We start from the raw sequence: 27,986 nt of genomic DNA on the forward strand, positions 1-27,986 counted from the left end.
CCTTGTGTCACAATTACTAACACATCTTGGGGAAACCCTGACATGAGCCTTCCAACTGGCCTTCCTCTCTTTCTGTCTTCTATTCCAAGTGCCGCCTCAGAGATTGGGCACACGCGAAGCTTTCTCTGCTCTTCGTGGGAAGACTTAAACTGAGCTTTCTGGTCAGTGGCCACAAAAAAGGAAATCTGAATCCCATGATATTTAGTGTGCTGTCTTTGCATATGACTTCGGAATAGTGTATTTTCCTTCTAAAATCACTGTAAACCATAGCCTCGTGGGGCTTATTGCTTTTATAAAACGGTTACTACATATACCTGGCAAGGTTTCATAACAGGTTTCATAACACACAGCAACAAAAAATGCACATAATATCATAATCATAATCATAATCAAGGACCAGAACTATCCGTTTTATAATTAGGTTTTCAGAATGTGTTCCATTGAGCTCCACTGAGAATCTGAAGTTGCTTATTAATAAAAAGAATTCCAAGTTGATACTTGCTGCCTTGTGGAGAACATTCTTAACAATTTCTTGGGGAGAGCAAATGTTTTAGTCCAATTGCTTAACACCTTGAATTTGCAGCAATTAATTGGGATATGCAACTTAGGGCCCATAGTGATTAGGGATGGGAATCGAGAACTGGTTCCAGTTGAGAACCGGTTCCAAATTGTCTGATCCATCGGAATCGTATGCCTCCGAGGTTATCAATTCCTTTTATCGATGCCGACATGTGTTCCTGACAGTTGCGCATGCGCATTGCAAAAACTCATGCGTCTGACGTCAAACTCTGCGTCTACTCTGCTGGAAACTTGCAACAAGGAGTCATGGCGGAGAGGAAGAAACGGTCCAAAGCGTGGCTTCATTTCACGAAGAAAGATGACAACAGCGCTACTTGTAATGTCTGTAAAATTATCATTTCTGTACATACATTGTGTTTTTTGATGTCTGCCTGGAGCGCAAAAATCGCTCCAGGCAGCGCTTTTTGTGAGGAGAAATAAGAAGCGGATCACGGCAACGTCACCTGACGTTAGCTGAGCAGCTGCTATCTCACTAACCAGCTGGTTAGCTCTTCTATTAGACAAAACAGTGTTGTGCAACAAGCAAAGGCTTACCAGATATTTCCAATACATGTCCAGTATAATCCGTACTGCCTTTATGATCGCTGTTGCGGTAACGGAAATTCACTTATTACAACGTCCCATTTCTCCACCGGCACTTTCACTTTCTCCATATTTGTTGTTGCTATGGGAAACGGCCAGCGTCTCTGTCATCGCGATTGGTCGGCTGGGAAAAAGCAGTTCACGTCACCCGGCGCTTTTCTGAAAAGTTGAACATTTCTCAACTTTTGAAAGTGCTCCACTCTGACGAAAAAAAATTTTTCGGGAGCGGCCGCCTTTTGTGCGCCTTGCGGCCGCTTCCCATTACTTTTAATGAGAAAAGGGCGCTGGCGGTTGGGGAAAAAACGCAATGTGTGAATGCAGCCTTAGGGTGGAAACACCAGCAATATGTTGAAACATCTTAGGGTAACCATCTAACCATCTTATTTGTTTTCCAAGTGATATCATTTTAAGAAAAGGAGCATTGTAATTTATTTTAACATGTTCAAATGTTATTAGGCAGACACTCTACACTGTGTTCAGACTCAAGAGATAATAAAACAGCTGCGTTGAAGCTGAAAACCTGTGTAGGCCTACTTTTTTTTCCACACAGAAAATTGATCGGGAATCAATAAGGGAATCGATAAAGAACCGGACCGATAAGCAGAATCGATAATGGCACTGGTATCAATAAAATCTTATCAATTCCCATCCCTAATAGTGATAGTTCATTGCAAATAGAGAGATGCCAAACTAGACGCTGTTTAACTAAAGCAACAAATAAATGATTATGGCCTGGATGTTCTTCTGAGATATGATTATTAGAAGTCTGTGTAATTTGATAAGGAGCATGAAGAATTGATTTAAAGCATCATTAAAACATTTTATTTTATTTCACTGCTTTGCCATCAGAGTCGCTTTTCTCAGTGTGTACTGTTTGTCTGTGTTTCTGTATAGGTACGCACATTCTCATTTTTATTTTTTTTTAAATCCCAACTTTTGCATGGAAAGTGGCGAACGCATCTTTCAAGCCCCGATTTGTACGTACACAACATTTATAAACGAGGCCACAGGAGTCTGGTGGAGAGCTTTGACAGGTGAATCAAAGAGAACCATCTACAGATCAACATCAGTAAGACCAAGGACCTGGTAGTGGATTTCCAACTGACTCCTGTCACCATCCAGGCTGTGGAGGTGGTTCTAGCAGTACCTGGGGGTTCACATCAACAACAAACTGGACTGGATTGATAACATGCTGTACAAGAGAGGGCAGAGTAGACTGTTCTTCTTGAGCAGACAATGTATACAACAGACTGCTCTACATACTCTTCGTATGTAGACATCTGGAGGGGAGGATGAGGAATACACTGGATCCCCATGTGCACTAAAGGCACAATTGACTTTATAATTTTAGTGAGAAGTTGGGTTGTGGTTAGGGCTGAACAATTAATCGAAATTTTATCGAAATCGCAATATGGCCTACTGCAATTTTCAAATCGCAGGAGGCGCAATATTTGTTAAAGGTGAAATGTGTGTCAAAATACCATTTTAAATTAAATATCGTCGTGCTGCAGAGATGTCCTGGCCTACACATCATATTCTACAGACTTAAGAAAACATCTTTGTTTGGTACAGATCCCCGCAAAAATCACACCATAATCTTTTTGTGTCATTTTTTAATCATTAGTGTGCTTGCCGTAGGCAGAGCACACTCTTACTATCTTGCATACTTATTATTCTTCTTAATCTTATTCTTCTTCTGGACAAAAGTTTAGCATGCATCTCCTCCTACAGCTTTTACAGTACATAGACATATTAGACATCAAAATGTGCGGCTCATTGAGGAATCGTGTGCTATTACTTTTCTAAGAGATCCATCATAAGCTCTTTGAGATATGAATGATTAAGTGGCATTTTTAGACGCAATACACACCCATTGTAAAAGGATGAGAACCTGAGAACCGTGTGGACTCAATCACAGGATCACAGAGCCAGAAATTGAAGTTTGGTTTTGTCCTTGTTTCTCCGCGGAGATCAGGAGCCTCCCACTCAGTAGCTGAAGCTAAGGTAGAATCAGATCAGTATGGATGTATTTGGACTTTTATTCTGTATATTAAAAGTCTACAGCAGAGTTTTTAATGGCTGGCTTGATGCATTTGGGACAGACGGACCGCGCTGCGGAGATCGAGAGGTATGTCTGGTTTCTCACACACAGTAGCTGAAGCTAACTGAAGCTACGGTACACACACAGAGTATCGTGGTTTCTGTGCGTCGGCCGACGCTTAACGGAGCTTCTCACAAGCTCAGTTTTGAAGCTAGAGTGGAGCTTTTTTATTAGCGGAAACTAGACATCCAGACGAACACGTAGGTACCAGCCATGTTATGTAACATAGCTCCAAAGTCGGCGAAGTTTTTGACAAAGGTAAATGGGCATGGCTATTTTCAAACGGGTCCCTTGACCTCTCACATTAAGATATCTGAATGGCTCATTAGAACCGCAAGAGTCTTAGCTTTACAGCCATATCTGACATATGTCAGCTACATAGGGTATATGAGCTCCAGGGTACTAAAGACATAGTGTTCTGCATGCAGTGAAAAGATGTTATTCTCGCCTTTTTTTCTTTCCCTATTTCTGCAAACTGTGGTACCTAAACAGTCATGGAATTGTAGAAATTGGGTATGGCTGCAAAGCTGAGACTCTTGTGAATCCAAAGAGCCCAACTGCATTCATGTGTGATGAAATATGGCCTCATAGTAACCATTTCAATGTGATGACAGCATTTTTTATAACTTGACCTTACTGTATAAAATGACATGAAATGAAATGGTCGAGCTCATTCATGTCAGTGCTTCGACACAGCCAGCAGATGGCGACAGAGACCATGAGTTCCCCACATGGGCTTTCTGTCAGTCTCGGCACCGTCTTTGTGATGCGTTTAGGGTCCTTGGAAAGCTGGGAATTTGTAGTTTCGTTCGATACCAAACATGTTGCTGTGCAGTGATGAGAAACGTTTCCCAGTGCCTTTGAACGCAACTGGCTCTGTTTACTGAGTCTAGTCTGTCAAAATGCTAACAATTGCAATGCTGCACCGCTTAGCAAAGCTAGTGAACGCCAAGTCTAAGGGCAGCGGCATTGCAAGGGCGGCAAGCACACTTAAATTTTCTTTAGAAAATTTAGCCTTTTCTAGTTTTAATATGTTTTTCAATGAAAATAATGATGTAAAAATGATCATTCCCTCTAATATCGCAAATCATATTGCAATTGCAATATAAGTCAAAATAATCGCAATTAGATATTTTTTCAAAATCGTTCAGCACTAGTTGTGGTCCCATTGACTTGCATGGAGTTGGGCCAGGTTTGGAGTCTTTTTGGAGCCAGCCTCTAGTGGACGTTAGAGGAATTGCCGCCTGCCACCACTTCCGTATTCAGAATTCACCTGTGGTTTTGGCCGCTTGGTACAAACCATTAGGGCTGGGACGATATGCTTATCTCCCGATTCGATACTATCGCGATACTTGGGTGCCGATTCGATATGTATTGCGATTCTTAAGTATTGCGATTCTACAAGTATTGCGATTCGATATTACAATTTATTGCGATTTTCGTTTGCTTTTTTAACACTAGACCATGGGAAAAAGTTGAATCATACACTTCTAGAGACTGTATATCATGAGTCATATTTCCAAAAACAATGCACATCACATGTCAGTCAGTCTTTCTGAGATTTATTTCAGCAGCATCATTGCTATACTGCATAAAAGTGGTACATAAAATGTACAATAGAATGAATAAAAAATATATATACTTTTTGAAGTAAACTGCTACATTTAGCTGTTCCTGCTCATCAAGCTAGTGCTCAAAAGACTTCCGGTGCTCCGTACGATAGCCACACTGACGAGGAGACATGAAGGATCCTTCATGCGTTTTTTGACCAATTGGAACGTCCTTCATGATAGCGGCTAATTTTTGGATGCCGAGTCAGCGAGGAGACGAGGCTGCGAGGACGCATTTTGGCCAAATGGAATGCACCTGAGAGCTCCGTGTCAATTCAGCAAACTTGTGTGGATTTACTTTGTATTACTGGTTCTTTTTGCACATACGGTACTTTCACTCATTCAGTATGATCGGCAAACACTTTTGGAGTTACAATTGTCAGCCAGTTCGGACTTTAAGCCGACTTTTGACATCGCGGACCACGTACTCCCCTGGGTCTTTTGTTTACCTGCGCGCCGACGGAGGAAAACAAAGAGAGGGAAGTGCGCCGGGGCTCTGTGCAAAACCCGACAGAGAAACAACAAACCCCCTCTGCCCAGCATTCTGCAAGCCAACGTTCAGTCCTTGGACAACAAACTTGATGAGCTGCACGCACGGATTAAACACCAACGGGACATTAGGAGCTGCTGCGTTCTGGCGTTCACCAAGACGTGGCTGGAGCCCAGCGTGCCTGACTGTGCCGTCACGCTGGAGGGTTTCTCCGTCTATCGGCAAGACAGGACTCGGGCAAGTTGAGGGGAGGGGGTGTGTGCTTTATGGTTAACTCTTCGTGGGCCACGGATGTCTGTGTCTTAAATACGCACTGCTCCCCGGTTCTGGAGCATGTGACCATCAAAGTCTAGACCCTTCTACCTCAACACAAATACATTTCGCCATCTGCTGGATAAAAGCGGTAACTTCTTTCTACCTCGTCTAATAAGCTTAGACTAAAACGAAGTAATTGAATTTGAATTATATCGATTCAGAAATAAAAAAATCGATTAAAAAATGTTAAAAAAAAAAAACGCGATACTTAAGTGAATCGATTTTTTTCCCCACCCCTACAAACCATAGTGGAAAAGTTTATTTAGTTGCATTTTTGTATTTGGTTCGTTTAACTTCACACTGCCAAATTACAAGCCAACCAGGGCTTGTAAAGAAAAGTCACATGAATCACAAGTAGCTCATTTATTGGAAAGAGTTTTCGTAACCTGTCATCCTGCCAGGTTAGAGATTGTGGCGATGGGGTGAAGTAAAAAAAAATCTGATTCCAGTCCCTGTAACTTTAGCTAAGCATTATGGGCTTGCCATAATTTACCTTCTCTGGTATTCATACTAGTTAAGATCACATGAAGAACAACCAGCCAGTCAATATCAGTCCAGACTGCGGTTTGCCCTCAGTTCATTTTGTTATGCTAAGCTTTCCAAGCATGAGGAACTGCTGGCTAACAGATGTCAACATCTGTCTCCTAATAGACACACTGCAGAGCTCGTCATACTTCGAAAGCCACGCCCACCATGGGGGAAAACAATATCGCTAACAAACCGGCAAAAGCGGCGATCAGGAGGAAATCTTAACAGATATGGACAGCCTGACAAGGTTTTTCCTGTTTTCGAGTAGACAAGTCTGTCAAAGAATTATTTCAGCACACTGCCTGCAACAGAGAGGAGAAGGTACACTGAAAAAATGAACTTAATTGGCCTCCATCAATGTCCTTTTTCAATAAAGCTGGATAAATGATCCTACACAGTGGCCTGAAGTGAAATACTTCGACATTTACCACTACTTAATTTAATCAGCAGGTAAGATAATAAGTTGACTTTGAATAATTTCACTTCATATTTAAAAATTGGAAATACAGCTATGCTTTTCAGACTATAAGTTTGAGCGACGCTGACGTGACATTGGTTATTAAAGTGGATTGTTGTTAACTATCTTATGTTAGCTAACAAGTCAGTGAGATTTCTCATTACTTTTGCACCTGGACTGGCAGTCAATACAGAGTAAACTATCCTGAGACCCACACATGAACACAACATATCTGTTTTATAGAGAGGAACTGTAATGGCTCAGTAATGTTAGCTTAATAGCAACCTAATGTTAGGACAGCATGGTAGCTTTTAAACACATTTTAACATTCAGGTTATCTTACAAGAATATAACTAGATAATTACTGGTAAGTTACTGACCAGTGACAAAATGCTGGCCACATTATAAGTGTACTTAGTCTCAGGGTCCTAAAGTTTCCCTCCTCTTCTACCATTTACCACTCTCAGCGCCTCTCTCCTTACGGCCTAGATCCCCATTTTTCTTCTCAACGGCTCCCTTGTTTTACTCGGGAGCCCAAAAAACTGTTATTCATGGTTTTTAAGTTTGTTGGCTGTAAAGCCCACCACACAACAGCTTTTAGGCATGTTTAACTTGGGGAATAATGACAATGATGTACATTCAGTCACACAAGGTGAATGGAAAGTGGTGCAGCGGTTTCCCCCATGATGGGCGTGGCCTATTTTATCCACTGTCTCTATACCCATAAAACCTTGCGTTTTGGGGTTGTGTAATTGGTTCGGATTACGTGCTCACTCCAAACAAACCGCAACCCAATTCTCTTGGAGGAGGACCGAGACCTGCATTTTCAGACGTCTCACAGTTATTTGGTGCCACCAGAGTTTGAATGGCATTGTTCTCTCCTGACCATGGCCTTGCTTTCAGAAAAAGCGTACACATCCTCAAAAATCTCTGGTTCTCCTTTACCGTGTGGTTTGAACGCTAAGAAAGGCCAAATACATGCAGTTGAATTTTCCTATGGAAGCCGACTTTGTATCCTTGAGCCAACTCGCATAGCTTTCTGAAACATCCTTTTTTCACTTCAAAACACCCAGAGAAAATTAGATTTGTCTTAAAGAGTAAATTTCCACAATTAGGAGTATTGATCCATGATAGTGGCAGAGTGAACACTATTCTACCAATGTGATGCTGCAAAATAATATTATATCTTTCTGCATGATTATATTATATTGCGCTATACTAGCCTACCATAAATGCAGCTGCAAATTGGAGCACTCTGGAATGTGTCAGGCAGTGGTAAGTTAGTGTGCCTTTGGAGTGGAGAGGAAATAACACAATGATCCCATCCAAGCTCAATACAAACTCTAATGAGGTTTAGGTGAGCCAGTACTTTGAAGGGGGGATATTGGGTGGACTGATCAAATTCTAGCAGGATGTTCTATATTTTAGAGGATAACAGCAAGAACAACCCCTGGACGCCCATCCCTAGTGGAGAATGAAGACTGGAGGAGGGTTGAGGATAGTCTGTTAGACCCAATAAAATCATTAACGGAAAAACCCATCCTCTTACACTGTTATGGCCAAAGTCCACTGTCTCCAGGGCGTGTGGACACCGGCTCCGTAGTGGTCTCGTCACCTTCAGGTCACGCGTGTAATGTCCACTCACAGTGTTCATAGCATGGATGCAGCAGAGCAGCAACAGCTAGACTTTCGTTTGTTTGAAGTGTTTTTCTTCTGTGTTTTTTGTGATTTAGAGCCAATGAAAGCCAGACTGTGGGTTTATTTTAAATGTTATAATTGATCTTCCTCCTCACATTTTTTTGTTGTTTCAGTCAGAGGCTTCAATCAGAAAACTGAACTCATGGCACAATAAAAGGTTACTTTATATATACATTTATAGGCACAGAGCTGATGAGACAGATAACAAACTAGGCTACAGAGCAATCTACAGAGAAATAAAAGGTGGGCAAATAAAACCTATCATCATTCATTTATTGGTTTCAATCGGGAAACATAAATTTTGGCACAATACATAAAGAGATCATATAATATATTGATTTCATATTTCTTTCTTGAGAATAGATGTGTCAGCTCCGACACACATGTCTAAAAACCGGATGAAAAACACATCTGGTGGCCTTTATATATCAACAATTTGTGATGTTCAATATACATACATTTTGTGATTAAGTGTTTTTTGGTGTACCCACTTTCCCTCAACTTGCCTCTTCTGCTTCTACTTCAGTTAGTGATTTCCCAGAATGCCTCTCGACAACCCCCAGAGAAGGGACGTGAACTTGTTGCTCTCAGTCAACGGTGGGTGTACTGGCATCACCTTTTAGCTAGTTAGACAACCAGTTTGTGAATATTCGGTTGTGCCTATGATCATGGCTGCACTGCTTACTCAAAACACAACATGTCTTGTGGCTGCATTGCATTCTATTCTATTGAGGCTACTGCTGGTATCTCTGCCTCTTCTATGATGGATTTCTCCCTGTATGGTTGTTGAACGTCGGTGCAAAATGGCATCTCTTGAAAGAATATAACATGTTTTGTTCAGCCCTTGCCTTGCTCAAATAAACAGTTGGAACTAGCCTCTTATGTTTCAGTAATATTAATACACATCCTAAGTTAGATCATAGTTGGGACAGGAGTTGTGTTGCATCAAATCACACATTCACATCATGAGAACATACAGTATTTAGAGGGCCTTTCCACAGGACATGAGGCCCAGGTTTCTCATCATAATACATGACCCACTATTGCTGCCTATAGGGAAATTGTCTTTCCTCTTGCTTCCCTCCACAGGGAGGTCAGAGGTCAGTTTCAGCTACAGAACAGCATAGTGTGTTGTTCAACAGGGCGGCTGCTTGCTGAGACGGGTGCTTGGTTGAAGGACATTCTCCCTACTTACTAAGCTACCCTACTGGTAGTAATGGTAGCTTGAGGGTATGAATTACAGGCTATAAGAGCCAAAACACTCAGCATTGCTGACGTGTTTGTTATCTTGCTTACCTGGTATTAAGTTGGTCAGTCAACGAATGGCCAGACATTTCATTGGCATCATGATGGCCCAGCTCTGAATCAGTCCCTGTTGAGGTAGAGAGAGGGGAGATACAGGAATTAATGGAAGTATTTTAAATGTGCAAATCCTTAACACACTTGATATACTATACTGTAACTCGCAACCAACCCAGAGTTTTCAAATATTACAACCAAACACACTTGCTATTGTGGCAGCATCTATGAAAATTGCAAATTTGGAAATGTATGGCATTTCTAAGGTTTGACATTTGGGCAATTGACAAATTCATGTGCACAGGCACACACACATGCATAGGCACAGCAGGAGATCAGCAGGATCAGCATCCTCACCACCACCAAGTAATTTTGAACCAAACTGAAACCACATGGTAGGTAACAGTTGTAAAAACATTTTAATTAAACCTAAGATACCCTACTCCATGTCCAGTTATCATGAAGTTAATAGGAGTAACATTGGCAGGCTATGTGCTGATAGCCAGCGGTAACTGTTGCTACCTCCCCTCTTCTCTCTATGTCCCCTCTTAAAGACAGTGTTCACATACAGGCCCCAACCTCCAAAACCAACATGACACCCTGTCCCTGGCATATGAATTTAAACGAACGTGTCCATGAATGGGATAATGACACCTCGGGAAGGCAAGGGCATATTGTAATGTTACGTTTCAGGCAGATCGTGTTAGCGTAAGTCAAACTGAGCAGTTCCCAGGCCATACATTCACTTTACTGCCATTCCATATTTGGTTATCATGCGTCACCAAGTCTGCTGCCTAAACATGTTCAAGAAAACCCGGCAGGGAATAAATAAGCGCATAATACTGACACCGTTTAGCACCAAATTAACTAACTAGAATACCTCGCAGACTAATTCACCTGACTGCTTGAAGTTGCATGAATAGAGGGAAATATCTCATAGTCGCAGGAACCGAAAAACATCCATAGCATACAAGATCAGATAGCCAGTCCATTCAACATGAACAGCAACATTAGGAGATTGAGACAGCAGCCTAGCATCTGTTGAAGAAACGTTTTACTAAGCAACTATTTAGCCTGTCTGGATAAGAGTCAGACTTCCTCCTCCTCCCCTCGGTTATTTGGTCTGGTTGGAGCGCTGGCGAGAGCAGGACAAACCGCAGAATGAGATAAATTGTTTATACTTACACATCAGCCGGAGTAGAGAGAAGGACTGGGACAGAAAGAGCGTTGTGCTAGCCGACTATTCCTCTGTGTTGGACTGAGCTAGCTCTATGTGTTGTACGTGTTGGCCAGAGCTGGTATTTCTGTGTATTCCCCTCTGTATTGTATTGAGCTTGCTGTGTATTCCTCTATATGTTGCACAGAGATGGTATTTCTGTGTATTCCTCTCTGGGTTGTATTGAGCTAGTATTTCTGTGTAATTCCCATATGATGTACTGAGCTAGCTTGGTATTCCTCAGTGGTTTTATCCTTGTATCAGCATATCAGCCCTGCTGTCTCCTCGTGCATCCTGCCTGTTCCCCTCGCGCTCGCTACAATAACAAAAGAGGGGAGACATGGTGCGCGTGAGTGTCTCGCCAAGCTCCAGCCAATGGGCGCTCGGGTCTCAGAGGGACCGCGGCTCTCGGCCAATTGCGTAGCGGCTCTCACAGCAGGGCCGCGAGCCGGGGTCTGTCTGGGTCGTCTAGATTGACAGGTCCGCGAGACTGTTTTTTTTAAGGTGGCGCCGCTGAGATTAGGCCGCCCCTCCCCCCCACTACTACTACCACATACATACTGGAGAGCACTCCCCCACTGCTGCTGCTGTACTGGTTTATACATACTGGAAAACGCCTCCCACTACTAATACTGGACTCCCTCCCTCCACACACACACCACCACTACTACTACTACTACTACTACTGTTAAACTGCTGTATAGATACCAGAAACATTCTCCACTACTGGTGTGTGGCTACATACAGGAGAACACTCCCCCACTACTACTGCTGTACTGATTTATAGATGCATACAGGAGAACACTCCCCCACTCATACTATTGCACTGGTATTCTGGAGAACACCCCTCCACTACTACTGTTGTACTGGTTTATAGATACACACTGGAAAACACCTACCACTACTAATACCCCCCACCTCCCACACACACTACTACGACTACTACTAGTTATACCGCTGTACGGATACCAGACTCATGCTCCACTATGGTTTATAGATACATTCTGGAGAACTGTTAATCCTTTCCTAGATCATTCCTCTTAACTAATCTAAACTAAAATAGGTAGATTTAGTGTGAGGGACTGAACATTAAGTCATGGAGGCAAAGGCAGATTCACTGCTGTTTGTTTTGCACTCCTAATGGATTATAAAACCACTTGGATCCCGCCATTCACAAGAAAGCATGGACAGGTCAATGCCAAACCAACCAGTGAAGAAGACCTTACATACATAAAATCATTGTGTGATCACCGACTAATATCTAGTCATGTTAACTTTTCCTCTAACTGTCCGTAATTGTTCTTCCCCATTTCTCCTCTTAAGTGTCGAGGATGAATCTGGAGAATTATTCCACCTGGAAACATGATAAATTCCTCTGCTCCTCCTCTCCTGACCCCTGTTCCTCTCTGAAATCCCTCCTGCTGAAACCAAAGGGTCACCTTCAACCCCCCCGCCCCCTCCTACTATCATTACAAAACATTCATTATTGACATAGGAGACAGACATGCCTGGCGTTTTACCACTGATCCAATTATGCAGCACGGCAGAGTCGAAGGGTGAAGATCTTTTTTTTTTTTTTTAAAGGGAATGGATGTGTGATTTGAACAGGGTGTCGCAGGTTGGAAATGATCAGTTTGTGTTAATTTTCTGGTCCCAAATTCCAGTCATATAAATATCAAAAGTAATCTGTTCCGCTGACAAAATATTTAGTAAGGTGTGTGTTTTTTTGGGGGGAAAAAATGAACAAATGTGGTTTGCCTTTCCTCCATTTTACAAAACCAGATGCAGAGTACAGGTCAAACTAAGCACTTTGATAAATTAGTCTATCTGAGAAATACTTGTAGAGAAGGTCAAACAATAACACTGACATTACAACATGCATTTATTCTAAACAGTTCAATAAGGAAATCATGAATTTCAAACACAAATTAGAGATGAAAATCACAAGCAATGTTGCATAATCAAGGATAGAAGCATAACAGTCTACACAGCAAGTTGTATTTTCATAAGTTAATCGACTGAATTTTCACTCATACTGGACCTATGTGTTGGATTTGCTGTGACAGAACTACTTCACCCAAAAGGGCAACTGGTTTCATCAGCAACACATTTACGTCAACAGAGCTTTACCGAGAATGCAGAGAGTGGCATCCATAAACATATACTGGAAAGACAGAGGAATGGAAAATGTGATACTTTAGAGCCAGCTAAAGTAACTAACTCTTCAACTTTTTGAAATGATATTTTAATTGAGGCAATCCAATTAATATTTGTGAACAAGAACAACCATTTCCCAACATCTGAGACCAGAGAATCATGGATATAGACATTTTTTTGCTCCCAGCAGTAAGCAACCAAGGGAGAAAAGGGTCAATTACAGGCAGTCCTTTCTGACATTTCTCATTGCTCATGTGCACAAATACTGATCTTTTTTGTCCTTGACTGTACGAATCAATGCATATGAATTCTTAAATTGACTATTGAATTAGCTTTCCCTCAAAAATATAGGATAACTGATTGCCCTTGTCACATTGATGAGCTAAAAAATGAGTTAGAGGACAAGCATCACCCTCTTGTGGCCAGATATGTGTAATACAGATAATGTGTTACCTGGTGATACTGTAAAGTTGACTATCAAGTTATCAAATTTTCTGACAAAGCACCCAGATTTCTAGCTGCTAATTTGCAAGATAAACAGGTAGTAGTCTGGATTTGACATGCTATCACAACATCAGACAAAGCAGTGCATGGCGGCGAACATATCAGCATTTCAGTTGGCAAACAAAGCTAAAAGGTCAGAGTAAGGCTCGTCTTTTCCAGTGCTACCGTGTCCTGTACTGCTGTCTCCCTCCTGGTGGATGATAGAGTGTGAAAACTCAGGTCAGACAGTTCGCAGACAGTATTTTCTCCACAGAGCCGGAGGCACCGGGTCAGGGTTTACTGGGTGAGCGTGAGGTGAACACTCCTGAAGCCTCCAGCATGGTCTTTCTTCGTGCCGTCTCCTTGGCCACATTGTGGTTGAGTCGCCTCAGGCGTTCCTGGGGAAAGAATATTTAGGGTTAGAAGAAGCTGCCCTGGTTCTGATTTATCTCCTGATCTCTTCAAATAGAATGAAGATAAAAGGATGGCATGTTAGTTGGCTGTTTGTATTCTGGCTGCGGCAGTTGAAAGTAAACAAATAAAGAGTCTATATAGAGTCACGACCGCTACTAGTTTACTACTAGCTACATGAACTAGGCTACTAGTTTACTGCTAATCACATCCACTAATAGTTTACCACATAGCAACATCCACTACTAGTTTACTACTAGCTACATGCACCACAAGTTTGCTGCCAACTACAATTTACTGTTAAGTACATCCACCACTAGTTTACTACTAGCTACGTCCACTGCTAACCACATCCTCTACTAGTTTACCACTAGCTACATCCACCACTAATTTACTACTAGCTACATCCTCTACTAGTTTACTACTAGCTACATTCACTACTAGTTTACTGTTAGCCACATCCACTTTTACTGCAGTTTACTGCAAGGGATAGTTACATCACATCCTCTGTATTGGTAAATTATACGGATCATACAATGTTGATCATGTGCTCTTAATTCCTAAAAAATCCAAATCCAGTAGTACTTAACTGAGTCACAGCACAAGTGCTCTGCTCCAGAGAGGCAGCACTGAATCATTTCAAACCAAACGGAAGGGTTGTGCCACAGCCCAGATTTTACGAATGGAGAACAAGATTCCTTTCTATGCTATAAGCCTGTCTCCAGACAGCACCACTGAATATTTAGCATGAAATATAAAACCACCAAGTCCCACCTTGGCCAAGAAAAAGGCAGACTGTGAACCGTCCTTTAGACCATGACATGCATTGTCATCTATGACATGTGAACAAATGATTTATCCCATGGGTGATCTGTGTGCAATGTGTTGTCCACAAAGTGGCTACACATATATCCTCCAATGTAACATCTTGTAAAAGCGTCCGTGCCATAAAAATGCCCATGGTGGCACTCTCAGTCCCCCGGGAGGAATTTTCCCTGAAGATGAGTCTGCCAAAGCAACAGCCTTAACTATCCAGTGTGATAATCTTTCTTTTGACAGAGTCTTATTCAACCCCCTTATACCATAACACACAACAGGAACAGTGCCCGGTGCGTGTTCTTGCCACATAGAGAGCTCACAAACCGGATACAATCTGTGTAAATGCTCCTCTTCATCATAGCCAAATGGAGGAGGTGAAAAGGCCATTAAGTTGACAACCATAGTCCTGAATTTGGCATTAATAGTCTTAAATTGGTAAGCAGGGTTTGGATGCAACGTAACCCTTCCGCTGACTCAGACCAAAGGGAAGAATGTGATCTGTGATATTTTCTGTCTCTCTCCACTATAAAGATGTTGAAGAATGCGTCTTTCAGATCTACTGTAGTGAAATTATCTGCCCGTCTTATTGCCTTGAATAATCAATGGTGCATCAACGTGTGAAAACGCAGTTTCCATAATGATGATCAGTGGCCTGTGCAGCCTTACCCTCAAAGTCACGGAGCGATTACCCCTAGTAGGCTTGGAGCAATGCTATAATGTCCATCATAGCAGTTGACAGGCCAGCCGCATTGCAGGACCTCTCAGCAAGAGATTGCATGCTTTGGAGGGCTGTCTGGGCTTGTTGGAGGCAGAGGTTACTGACAAATGAGCCGCCGCTGACTGCTCCAGCCGAGGCATGCTTAGATAGCCCACTTCAGGGTCTGTCCAAGGGAGACCTGGTCCGCATAGGCTTTCCTCAAGAATGTGTCCCTTCAGCTTCAGTTTCAGGGCAGAGGGGAAAGGGGCTTTGAGGCAGAGCTCTTGGCATTGCGGGATGAGCCCGGGAAAAAGGCGCCAACAAGCATGGATGGAAGTGGGAGGAGGAGGAGGGTTCGGCCAGGACAGGTCCAGCTTGCCGACCACTCTGGACATGACCTTCATAAATTCTTTGTAGTATGTGCCCTGATGAGAGATTGATGAGAATTGGTGCTGGGGCTCTGTCTTCGCCTCATCTTTTTACTCCTGATCGCTTTGCTTTCCTTTGCTTTCCTTTTGGCTGCCCCCAATGCATAGCGCAGAAGTCTCATAGGTCTCTATGGGCGTCAGCAAGGTGGCAAAAAATGACTGACTATCCCTTGAGGGGGTTCCAGATGGTGGGAGTGACAGAAAATCTCTGCAGTGGCCTTGAGTTGAGCTGCACTCCAAGACGAAGCTAGGAGATCCACCTGATGGCTGAGGGTAAGCAGCAGGTGACACTTTTTTTTTTTTTTTAAGATTTATTTTAGGCATTTTATGCTTTATTGATAGAGACAGTGTGAGAGAGGGGAAGACATGCAGCAAATGACCGCGGGCCGGATTCAAACCGGGAAGGACTGAGCCTTATGGTACGCGCTCTACTCGGTGAGCCACCGGGGGCGCCACTTTTTAAAGTTACCATCAGCCATGTGAGCTGAGGCAGTTTGCCAGTGTCAGCTCAAGGTAGCTAGCACAAGGCGGTGGGTGAATCATCAAGAGGCTAGTTAGCTAGCTCAGAGCCAACACCAGTCTTCTCTAAGGTAGAAAAAAAAAAGGATAAAAAAAAAGGAAATAAGGTAGTTGTGTTCTTGCCACTCGTCAAAGGTGTGAGCTGTCCGAAGGTGAGCCGTGAGGTGAAAATTATGTAGCAAGGATGCTAGCGGCAGGTGGTAACAGAAGCTATATGCAGCAGAGGCTGAATAAAGCAAGAATGATGTTGTCAGGCAGAGCAGTATGTATTATAGCCTGGAGGGCCGGACAATACACGCCATTCTCTGTCTGCCTTATTCTTGGCCAAGGTGGGTTTAATATTTCATGCAAATTATTCAGTGGTGCTGAAGTAAAACCTACATTTCAAAATGGATGATAAAACACTGGCCACTGACCTGAGCATTCTGCAGTATGTTGTTTACCAGCACTACTCTGCGTCTTGCATTGAGCAGCTTCTTTACATAAGGGTCCAGGTCTAGCGCCACCTTCTGGTGTTCATTTATCCTGCATAACTCTGCAAATGAATGGACATTAGGAGACACATAAGACCAAAGCCTTGGGTAGCAAAACAGTTGATATTTAATTTCATAAATGGATAAAAAGCTAAGATATCGCATGTTTTCAAGTCAATAATATAACATACATGGCAGGCAGGGTTTTTCAAAGAAAGTAAAATGTACCTGTAGCCAGATTGTCTATGTGTTCTCTCAATTCCACTTGGCTCTCTCTGAAAATATGAACACAATAATCATCTTAATCCACCAATAAATTGACGGACATGACACAGTGAAGAAAACTGCAGTGCAGTGTGTTGTTCAAATACTTCAGTGTTAATTTATCCTTTATTTAATCACATAGTCTCATTGAGATTGCGATCTCTGTCAATTTTATGAATGTTTTTGTTGTGTTTGTCTCTCTTGAAAAAGAAACACAATTCGATCAATCTGCATCATACTGGGACACACATTATAAGAAGCAATTGCAAACATCATTGAAAATGTGAGATATCATTGCTTCAAAATCATTGAGGGGGACAAGAAGTTCTAATTTGCTGAAGTGCTTTGCAGTCTCTTCCATTTATAAAGGTACATAGTAGCAGAAACCAACTAACTAACTAACTCAACTAACTAGTAGTCCTGTGACCTGGTAGCATAATTACTGTATTTAAAATACAGTAGACATGTGAGGTAGCGTTACAGGGGGCCTTATGGGCAATGCATTTCCCTTCTCAGAAGACCAGCCAACTTTGATAGAAATAAGGCACTGTGGTAAACTGCATACAATGGCTTCAAAGTAGGAAGGGCAGCATGTGAATACAAAATGTCTCCATAATCGAATTCAGGCATGACTGGAATGTACAATGGGTTTTCTATAATAATCAAAAGAGAAGCATGCTTTGTTTCTGGAGAGAAGTCAATTTTTTAACAACACACTATACATTAGCCCCCCCCCCCCCCGGACACACATCGTTTTGACAGGTTTTCCAACGAGGTGTTATGCCAAAATGTGTTCCATAAGAGAAATGTTTCCCCTGGCGGTGTGTCTTCGCCTTGAAAACAACAACGCCATTTCAATTTTTGGGATTGTTTCCTATGGCTCGCTTTCTAAACGGTACAACAACATTTTAAAAACATTTTACGGGATTACAAAGTTGAAAGTAGCCTACTTAAAGAAACATAGCCCCGTTGGGACCCCCAACGGGTCTAAAAGAAACCTAACTAGTTGCCTCGTAATGAGCGGAGATATGCTTGTTTGATTCTACAAGGAAGTTAATTAGGCTATACATATAGGCTATATATATAGTGTACTTGTCGTTTATTAAGTGCACACCGCCAGAAAAACACATTTTTTAAGAGATGCAAATATTGGCTTAGACTCACGAGACTGTCACGAGCTAGCATTGTTGCCAGCAGCAAGCAGGGGTGTGTGATGCAGATAACTGTAAGGAAACAACAAATAAGGAATCAAACAAGGAACTAAGGTTACCTCACTGAGTGTACATGCAAGTCGAGCTGCTGGACAGCTGGTGACAGGAGATCGAGCAATCCCTCGGCAATCGCATCTTTCCCTGAAGGAGTCTCTAGCAGAGCCACTGCAGCCATTTTGGTAGCCCAACAACAAAGACAAGCAGGACGTGACGTTTGGGTGACGTTGTAGTTATAAGACCCTCTCCATTTTCCTCCTTAGGCTAGTAGTCAGGCAGCACCATCTTAGAAAGACGCATCGCAGGACACTGCCGTTTACATTTCAAATTAATTCTGATCAAAGACCTGACTTCAACTACAGTCCGCTCAACATTTAATACAACCAGCAGTTAGTAGGCTAAGGAAAGAATCAGTAATCAAAACAGAAAAATATAAAGACACTTACACGGCACACCGTGCTGGTACTAGCTAAGTAGCTAGTAAAGCTAACGCTAGCTATTCGACTTTCTTCGACTTACGCAACGGTCATTGTAAGTAAACATGCTGCTAAAATTACTACTTGATTGTTTTTCAAATAATTTAAATGTGTGAAATTATTTAAATTGATAAATACTCATACATTTAAGTGGAAGTGGTAAATCATGTATCGGACGTTAGCCGCCATAGCTTTATCATAAGCTAATTACCGTAAGTACAGCTAGCTAATTTTGTTAGCCAAGTAGCCAAGGAACTCTTAAGTTACACTATTTATTGAAATTGGGAACATTCCATGATATTGGAAAACCCGTTCTTCTTGACGTAATAAAACTACTGTAATAAATGCAATAAAAAAGGAATTACATAAAGCCAATGATAACCAGCTGTCTGATAGCCAACCAGCTGAGTAAATTGGTGAGAAATGGTGGAGTTGATGAATTTCTATTTATGGCTTGGCTAGTTAGATGCTCTGAGCCCAAGTTGCTGTAGTCTAAATCTTGGCTTGTTTCCCCATCTCTGACTCCTGCTCCAATGTTACCCTGTCCTACCATGTGTCACATTTGTTTCCAGGAGCCTGCCAAGGAAGCAAGTCAAAATGAGCGCTACCTCTTCCCAAAAAGTTGTGCTGAAAAGCACCACCAAAGTGTCCCTGAATGAGCGGTGAGGCGCCACGCACCCTGTCAGCAGTTAGACACCAGATGCAAGGGCCAGCCTTTGGTTCCGAAGGCTCTAGTGCTCTCAGCGGAAGGCCACTGTTGGGGACCGGACCCGACATGGATGCTAGACTGCCTAGGCCCCACATGTGCACTGCCCACTCAAATTGGTTGCCAGTGTCAGTATTTGCTGATGCATGGGCAGAGCTGAATATGGTAATGAATATAGGTTAGAGGAGAAAGAGCCCGCCCTGGCCAAATGTCTTGTGTGAGCAGTGCACACTTGTAGTCAAGGGAAGAGGGTAATGGTCCTACCTGGTAAGGCGATTGTTCTAAGATGGGCCTGGGCCACACTCCTGACAATGCCCCGGCACTCCCTCTCCCTGTTAATTGCACAGTATACACAAAGTATACTCTTGCAAAGGGAGAGGAAAGCCTAAACTCAAAAAGGGAGACGGTGCACCTTTGATGTGCCCTCTTAATGCTCTCGGCCTCTCTCTCTCAAATCAATGAAAGTTCAGCGTCTGCTCTCTTTACCCTCTTCTGTCATTGTCTCTTTCTCCTCTCTACTGAAAGTCTATATAACAGACTAGGTGCCCAGTCCTAGTCCGGACGTGACCAAGCCCTCCCCATTTCCCTTCCTCTCTACTCTACCCTCTCATATTACCCCCTCAGTGGTTTAACCACACGTCACGGTCCGGGCTGTAAGTGGCTGGGTGGCCAAGCATCCCTCCCGTCCGGGGCCTTCCCTGCTGCAACATGACGACACCCCAGCTGGGCAGCAGGAGGCCTGTAAGTGGCAAATCACTCTGTTCTTCTGACGCTTTTACTCTGTCTTTCTCCTTCAATACATCTCTACACTTTCTTTTGCTTTTCCTTTTCCAAATTGACCTTTCTTCCTCTGCTTGGTTTCAAAACATGCTGAATTCAACTGTAAATCATTTTGGATTGTCTATACTTTTGAGAGAGAAGTGAAAGGAAGTGCCAACAAGTGGGGCATAAGCCTTACATGACAAAAGAGCCACTGCAGTCTGTGTGGCCGCATCCATGATATGAGAAATGACTTGATGTGGAAACCCTGCTTCCTCCTCCCCCCTCCTCCTTCTCTGTATACCCTATTTTCCCCTACTTCCTCCCTCTTTCCCTCCTACTCCTCCCCCCCTTCCACCTCTAAAGCTTCACTAACATGCTGAAGAACAAGCAGCCCACTGCGGTGAGCGTTCGAGCCACCATGCAACAGCAGCACATGGCCAGCGCCCGCAACCGCCGGCTGGCCCAGCAGATGGAGAACCGGCCCTCAGTGCAGGCCGCTCTGCATCACAAGCAGGTGAGGGCCAAGAGCAGACATGCAGAGTGCCAGCGTGCCTTCCTGGTGGCCTAGGTTCCCCTTAAAATGAGAATAATCTGCTAGTAAACAGAATGGAAAAAAGTAGCTTTCCTGTGTTTTTCAGGTCTATACATGATCTTTGGAAAAAGATACACGCGTCTTTGAAGGCCTTTTATAGAAATGTATTCATCAAAGTCTAATTACTTCCTGGAAAAGGGAAAATCTTAAGTGGCGGTAAGATGGGAGCCAGAGAGGAGTTTTTCTAAGATTGGGGGGGGGGTGGGCTTTCTCTTTTAAAGTAGGCCTACTTGTTTGTCCAAGACGAGACAGTAGTGCAGACTTGGTTTCTCTTCTTACTGACTCTATAGAAACTGGTTTAGGCCTTAGGTCCATAGACAAATGTTAGTCGTCACAAAACTATCACACAGTTGCGCAATAGTGTGAAACCAGAACATTCCTGCCCCTAGAGGCGTTGCAGTCCTAACTGTCAGTGTGGAGGCTGTGTCATTAGGTGGCAGAGAGTCAGCGGGCTTCGTCTACACCGGGCACCTACAACAGTTGGGCTGCTCCAAGAGATTGATGGTGCCGACAAATGGGAGTTTCCCCAGAATTGCCCAACTATGTCCTCTTTTATTTTGTCATAACCGCTTTCCTGACTAACTTGTGTCAGAGCCTGAAGCAGCGTCTGGGGAAGAGCAACATCCAGGCCAGGCTGGGCCGGCCGGTCGGGGCCCTGATGCGCGGAGGAGCCCCCGGAGGCAGAGGAGGGATGCGAGGCTTGGCCAGGGGAGGCCTCCGAGGACGACTGAGAGGAGGAGCAATGAGGGGAGCTCTGTCCCTCAGAGGTGAGAGGCCACTACCCAACCAATCACTAAAGCCTGGGGCACATTAAAAGATTTTTCCAATCATAACCGACAAAGAAAATTTTGAGCAGCGCACATTTAACAACTGAAATTTGCAGATTTCCACTTTCATCAAAAGGGCATAGACCATATACAGAAGACTGAGAAGAAGCGGCTGCAGTTCTCTCATGAGAATGTGATTTTTTTGTGGTACACCTGCACTCGCGAGAATGTATTTTTCTGCGATATTTTGATACCAAAACAAACATGCAGCCCATGCAGCTTGCAGCAATTGTGGTTTGTGCTGCAATTTGCATGGAAAAAAGACTGAGAACACATTCAGGTTTCTTTTTCTTTCCTAGCTCAGCCATTGTGCACGTTGGATCTTGTGTTTACACTTACATATTTTTTCCCATTTGCCTTGTCTGTTGCAATCTCCGTTTTCATTGGCTATTGAAAATTGCCGTTAAGATTTGAGTCTTTGACGAGCACAAACCACATGATCATGCAAAGATGAGCCCCGATAAAATCAAACATGTTTGATCTACGATTGGGATCATCTGTCGATCAACAACTGGATTGACTGACTGGTTTCAGCACTAGTTTGGAGAACCACTGTTCTAAGGGAGATGTTTTGATGAGTATTTACTTGAGCTCCAAGTTTGTTTGTTGTTTTTTTTTTTTTCATTCATAGGTGTCCAGTGATGTAAAACAGGTGCGCGTCCTGTGTCTCCGACGCGTTAAAATCCGAAAGGACGCAGTAAACTCACTATCGACACATCCAGGGGACACACCCTATTTTTTCCTAGAAAATAGTCTCAATCATCACGGGAGAGTCTTAATGCCCTTGCTGGGCCTGCATCCAATGCTACTTTCGCCGCACAGGTTTCATTTCAACAAGGCTACAAACTAAACCAAAGAAAAAGATCAAACATATTGCTGGCCAACAAACTATTGCAGGTAGGGATGAATCCGAATCCGTTATTCGGGAAAGCACAGATAGGCTAATGCGATGGAAACAGATATTTCTTCTACCCGAAGTTGCACGTTGTTATTTGGGGGAAAAAAAGCCATGATTGACATGTCTGTGCGTCAGCTACTATGTTTCTTCAAATCGATTCATATCATTGTGGATGGCCACAAGATAAAAATGCCCATTCTGTTTGCAACATAGGACTTTGATTTCACTAACTAGTCGTTTCATTTACTACACATTAGAGGTTTGCAACCCGACCCGAACCCGACGGGACCCAAGACTGTAACGCGCTTGGTCGTGTCTTAGCTTACATTAGCTTTGTGCTTGTTAGCTTTAGGGAAGTAGGCTAACGTTACTCCTGGATAGCATGACAGAGTGAGACAACATCAGTATTGGGTAGACTGGGAGTAGTTGGTAGTAGCCTATTCAACCTGTTGCTGTAACTCAGTCTCAGTAAAAAAACAAGAAGCGCCACCCAGTGACTTAATCTGTTACTGCAACCAAACAATGTTCCAAAAGCATAGTAGGCATATTTGCGACTGCTACAACTGTATGTCGGGCTTGGGTGTTTTATTTTTTCATGCGTGGAAAAAAACACAATGTTTTATGCTCCACGCTTTCTCCTGAAGCTCTGTCACACAGGCTGCTGGTCTCTCTCTCTCTCTCTCTCTCTCTCTCTCACTCACTCACTCACTCACTCACTCACTCACACTCTCTCTCTCTCAAAGGGGCTTTATTGGCATGGGAAACATGTTTACATTGCCAAAGCAAGTGTGAAATAAAAACAAAATGTACGTACAATTAAAGATATACTAGAATAAAGAAATATGTAACCAGAGCTGTGTAACATTGCAATCAAATATATAAATAGGAGTAGGTAAAATTTACTTAAAAATACAAACAGAAAAATTGTGCTTTTGCTGTTAAAAAAAAATATATTATTGGGGACCCACTCAAATTACCACCTGTGAGTCCCGGGGACTCACTACATTGAAAACCTATTTACATCACTGGGTGTCAGCCTTCTCCAAAAGAATTAACGTGGCCTGGTCCTGGCTCATTAGAGTTCCAATAAAGGACCATACAATTACGTAACAGCTTATGCAGCATAATCCATGTGGCAGAGAAGAGGCAAAATGATTGATGATTTTGACAGGATTGCAACTGTAATACTCGTGGCATTTAAAGACATGTTAGGAAAAATACAGTTGTGTAATTTAAAATGATTGATGGAGTTTGATAGCACTGTCTAAAACCTCAACGGAGCACACAAAGTAAAAACTCACTGACGATTGAATCTGAAATTCAGGCCATGAATATACAGGTTCTGCCCCCTGCTGCAGAATCAATACTATACTGTTGTTCATGTGGAGTCGTCATCAGCATCAGTGGCACTGGTTGGGTATAGTGAGGAACTGTTTGGCAATAACGATTGGAGAATCATGTGGGTGGGCTCATCCTGTTCCCTTTCCTATGCATGTGCAACTGAGAAACGGATATCAATGAAATCAATTTGCTCCCAAGAATTTCAAAGTTAGCATGTTTTTGGGATTAAAAACTACTACCAATTTTGTTTGATGGACACCTGGTGTGATTAGGATACCAACATGACCATGATTTTGTGTTGTCTGAATTTTTCGAAGACATGGACCTTTTTCTGTGCGCTGCTGTTGCAAAACGAGTTCACCAAGAACTAGATATAACCCTAAAGCCGCCTACACATGTCCACCGGCAAAATCACTTTGTGCCGGCTGAGCCATTGTTTTCCTACGGAGAGAGCGCCGACACCCAACCTCGCGGTTGCGTCACCTTGGGCGTCGCGCACCACAATTCAAATCAGCTTTATTGGCATGACAGGAAAGACACCTATATTGCCAAAGCAATACAGTGCTTGAATTGTAATAACATTGCAAACCTTAACCAACACATAACTAATAATATATCAATAATTATAACAGTATAATCAAAAGCAACGATTCAGGCATTTTTTGGTGTGGTTTTCAAGTTAAATCAATTTCAATTTGATCCAATTTGGCGCAACCAATGAGAAAACAGCTGAATGTGATTTAGCCAGAAGCAACTCGGTTAAGAGCAATGGATGAAAAGCTTGTTCTGTCATAATTCCCAGAACATTATAACACGAGTCTCAAAACATTGCAAAACCATCTGCGACTGGCATCTGGTGATGTACCTAAGTTTTGTTCCGATTAGTGTTGAGAGCGTTCTGGAACAGCAGAGCTTCCGTGTCGATCTTTCTCGGCGTGTCGTGGCTTTATTGCGTGACAGCATTGGTGTGTGTTGTGTGCAGGGAAGCGGGTGTCTGTGGGCGGCCCCATGCGAGGCCGCGGGGCTGCAGGCCGCCTGGCGCTGCGCAGGGGAGGCCGCCACCGAGGAGGACCCGTCGGCCGAGGAGGAGCTCTGCCACGAGGAGCGCTACGAGGAGGAGCAGCCAGAGGTCAGCTTCAGCTTCATACACATCCACCTTTTTCCTGTTATTAATTCTTATTCCTTTTAATATTAGTCTAGGAGTCTAGTAGTCTAAGGAGTCTTAACTTACAAATATTCCAGTTCTCTCCTGAGATGTCATGACACATCTGATTGTAGCCTTCATTACATGTCCAAAATAAGTTCATACAACACTGTTTGAATCAGAACCGGTTTTATTGGCCAAGTAAGTTCTGTATGTCTGTATGTCTGTATGTATGTATGTATGTATGTATGTATGTATGTATGTATGTCTATCAATACAGTCTTGAATTTATTACATTTGATTTAAAATGTATTAAAAGAATTGAATTTGTATGTTTTCCACATTACAAACTATTAACGTGTTTATTTAAACAGAAATTGTTGTTAGATTTTTTTCAAATAAATTCTTAAAAGTAAGTAGTTGTAGTAAGGAAAAACCAAAATTGAACCCCTAATTTAAAAAAAAAATTGTATAAAAATGTAGAAGTAGAGAACTAGGGAATCTGTCTTTTTAGTTTATAAAAGAAACTAGAGGATAAGTACTACATAAAAAGCAGTGTATAAAAATTAAATAAATTTGAAAATTGTCTCTTCTGTACAGTGTGCACACTCTCGGTTGGAATGTGATTACGCTGATAGGAAGTTATGTATGCTGTTTATTAATACTGTTCTTCATGTGTGTCGGTGGTCAGGTCGCGGCGGGCTGCGTGGGCGCGGTGGCTTCGCTGGCCGGGGAGGGCGCGGCCGCGGCCGGGGCAGAGGAGCCGGCCGGCCGGTGGTGACCCGCGAACAACTAGACAACCAGCTGGATGCCTACATGTCCAAAACCAAAGGCCACCTAGACGCCGAACTGGACGCGTACATGGCCCAGGCCGACCCCGACAGCATGGAGTGACGCCTGTAGAGACTGCTGATGAGACGAAGCAATGTCAAAGGGAAGCATATATAGTATCGCTATTACAGAAATGTACAGAACACGCATACAGTCTTGTATTACACAGGTTTCGCACAGTCAGATCGATGTGCAGAGAAATGTTTCCATAAGCAGTTTAGATGAGACCGACGACAGTCCCAGGACTTCCAGCATCGGAACATGCAGAACTCAATTCTGCATCATCTTGTCTCATGCAAATGTTTTGACTTCTGGAAGAACTATTTGACAGGACTTGACCTTCCTTTTTTTTTTTTTTTTTTTTTTTTTAACATCAATGAACCCTGCTGTCTACAGGCTTTTACCTTGTTTGTTTTGGACCAGAAAAGAACTCACTAAATTGTTTAAAACATGGGACAGATTTCAGAAATGGTGTAAAATCAGTCCATGATGTTGTCTTGTTTAGGGTAAATAAGTGACACCTTCCACTGTTCAGCTTCTGTTGTAACCAACGTTTGAAAAGACCTTTTTTACATGCCCACTTTTTTGGAGGATCGAATTGGTGTTTTGGGTTTGTTTTAACAGTCTTGAATGCAAAGCCTTTTTAAATTATTTGTGGAAAAAGAATATAAGCCAATGGAGTTTTTTAAAACAAAATTAAGTGTAGTGTGTTTGTTTTATTTTGTATTTTAATGATTTAGTACTTCTAAGGTTCAGCTGTTGTCACCAAACCTGTTTGTTCTTCCATATCTTCTGTTAGCATTCTTCAGAGTGGAATGTTGATGTTCTTGACATGTATTAGATGCATTTGTATTATGTTATACACAGCAAGTAAAGTAGGTTTTAATGGGGAAAAAAAAACAACAGCAAAGTAGTTGTCCCTACTGGTGTCCATTGAATGAATTTTAATGCTCTTAAATGAAAGGTTGACCACAGCAATCAAATGAAATGTGTAATGGAAGCTTGTTTTGCTATGGAAGTCAATCAAAGCCATTTTTAAAGCCATTTTTCCATTTCACACTTTGAGCAGTTATTGGCTTTTGTCTTTTTTTTAGGGCAGTATAGTTCTGTGTGATTTATTTTTGTTGCAAAATCTAAACCCCCATTATGACCCGAGTAGCTACACAAAGTAGCTACTGCTGTTTGCCTCTGCATCAGTGAGGGTAATGGCAACAGCATTTACTCTTCCAACATATATTACAAATACAGTTTACCAGATGTAGACCTAATAACAATCAGCTACCCACCTAGCTAGTTTGGATAACAAGCTAATTAGCTTTTCTTAGTTTATTAAATTAATGGTAATAAATCTGTATAATCTGTGTTAGTCGAAACGCATTTACTTAATTCAGGGTTCATCGTCATGTCACTATTAAGCTAAATTGCTCTTGAATCAGTTTTCAATAGTAAAGAAGCTGTTCTACATGAAATGGATCATAATTTAGGATTAATATCTGACCTATCGTAATGTGTAATCAGTGGGGCGTCATGGAACACCAGAGGGTTTGATGTGATCGTAGTTCAGAGTGAAACTCCAGTTCAGTTTCCAGTCTCCATGTCGGAGCCTGTCACATCAGCTCACAGTTTTACTGCTTCTGACGCAATTGCTGAGTTCTGCCAGATACAAATGACTTCTTAAATAGCAATGGGGAAAAAGGTTGAGGACAGCAACTTGACCCCTTCAATCAATGACTGTGCCTGATGAAGGAGCTTTCTCCTAAACGCACAGGCCAATAAAGATGGTTGAAACGATCAAGTTTTTTGTCCTGAATCATTGTTTCCTCATTGCTATCAGTTTGGTTCCAAACTCGTCCAGCTGCATCCAATCTTGGTGATTAGTTTATATTATGGTTTTCATAGTGGTCAAGTGCCGAATAACCCCCATGTTAAAAAGTGGAATATTGCTTTAAGCAATCCCTCTGCAAACAGTTTTTACTATGTGGTTGAAGTGCCAGCACCTTACTACAGGCTTCTTAAATAGATTGATAGACAGATGGGTACTTTATCACAAAGGGAAATTCACTGGTGACAGCAGC

The 27,986-nt window shown here is 42.5% G+C and overlaps 3 protein-coding genes and 1 non-coding gene across 4 annotated transcripts in view; 2 read left to right on the plus strand and 2 right to left on the minus strand.

Moving 5' to 3' along the window:
• smad10a (SMAD family member 10a) overlaps window positions 1-11,173 on the minus strand; it is a 50,923-nt gene extending 39,750 nt beyond the window's left edge. The window contains exons 1-2 of the mRNA XM_078290286.1: window positions 10,845-11,173; window positions 9,657-9,732 (exon numbers count right to left, since the gene is read on the minus strand). Of these exons, the coding sequence (XP_078146412.1) occupies window positions 9,657-9,732; window positions 10,845-10,848 (80 nt within the window). The 5' untranslated portion in view covers window positions 10,849-11,173. The remainder of the gene's footprint in view (window positions 1-9,656; window positions 9,733-10,844) is intronic.
• Window positions 11,174-12,683: 1,510 nt separating this feature from the next.
• On the minus strand, window positions 12,684-18,520 carry snapin (SNAP associated protein). Its single transcript, XM_078290228.1, has 4 exons — window positions 18,397-18,520; window positions 17,091-17,137; window positions 16,806-16,924; window positions 12,684-13,913 (listed from the first exon to the last, which is right to left on the minus strand). Exons 1-4 carry the CDS (start codon window positions 18,510-18,512, stop codon window positions 13,806-13,808), a joined length of 390 nt encoding a protein of 129 aa, XP_078146354.1. The 5' UTR covers window positions 18,513-18,520; the 3' UTR covers window positions 12,684-13,805.
• Window positions 18,521-18,583: 63 nt separating this feature from the next.
• chtopa (chromatin target of PRMT1a) lies at window positions 18,584-27,702 on the plus strand. Its single transcript, XM_071895393.2, has 6 exons — window positions 18,584-18,865; window positions 19,383-19,472; window positions 20,642-20,792; window positions 21,463-21,637; window positions 24,919-25,065; window positions 25,772-27,702. Exons 2-6 carry the CDS (start codon window positions 19,408-19,410, stop codon window positions 25,972-25,974), a joined length of 741 nt encoding a protein of 246 aa, XP_071751494.1. The 5' UTR covers window positions 18,584-18,865; window positions 19,383-19,407; the 3' UTR covers window positions 25,975-27,702.
• LOC139908654 (small nucleolar RNA SNORA17) lies at window positions 21,249-21,385 on the plus strand. The gene has a single exon (XR_011784487.1). It is a non-coding gene; the product is annotated as a small nucleolar RNA SNORA17 (small nucleolar RNA).
• Window positions 27,703-27,986: the final 284 nt, after the last annotated feature.

Source organism: Centroberyx gerrardi, chromosome 19 (genome assembly GCF_048128805.1).
Source record: "Centroberyx gerrardi isolate f3 chromosome 19, fCenGer3.hap1.cur.20231027, whole genome shotgun sequence".
NCBI classification, from domain to species: domain Eukaryota; kingdom Metazoa; phylum Chordata; class Actinopteri; order Beryciformes; family Berycidae; genus Centroberyx; species Centroberyx gerrardi.

Excerpts from the sequence above, each read along its gene's own strand:
- snapin (XM_078290228.1), bottom strand. The coding sequence starts at position 18,512 with ATGGCTGCAGTGGCTCTGCTAGAGACTCCTTCAGGGAAAGATGCGATT. Across the intron at positions 17,138-18,396 it reads TTGCATGTACACTCAGTGAG|AGAGAGCCAAGTGGAATTGA; the intron begins GTAACCTTAGTT and ends TCATATTTTCAG. Across the intron at positions 13,914-16,805 it reads ACATACTGCAGAATGCTCAG|GAACGCCTGAGGCGACTCAA; the intron begins GTCAGTGGCCAG and ends TTCTTTCCCCAG.
- chtopa (XM_071895393.2), top strand. The coding sequence starts at position 19,408 with ATGAGCGCTACCTCTTCCCAAAAAGTTGTGCTGAAAAGCACCACCAAA. Across the intron at positions 21,638-24,918 it reads GGGAGCTCTGTCCCTCAGAG|GGAAGCGGGTGTCTGTGGGC; the intron begins GTGAGAGGCCAC and ends TGTTGTGTGCAG. Across the intron at positions 25,066-25,771 it reads ACGAGGAGGAGCAGCCAGAG|GTCGCGGCGGGCTGCGTGGG; the intron begins GTCAGCTTCAGC and ends GTCGGTGGTCAG.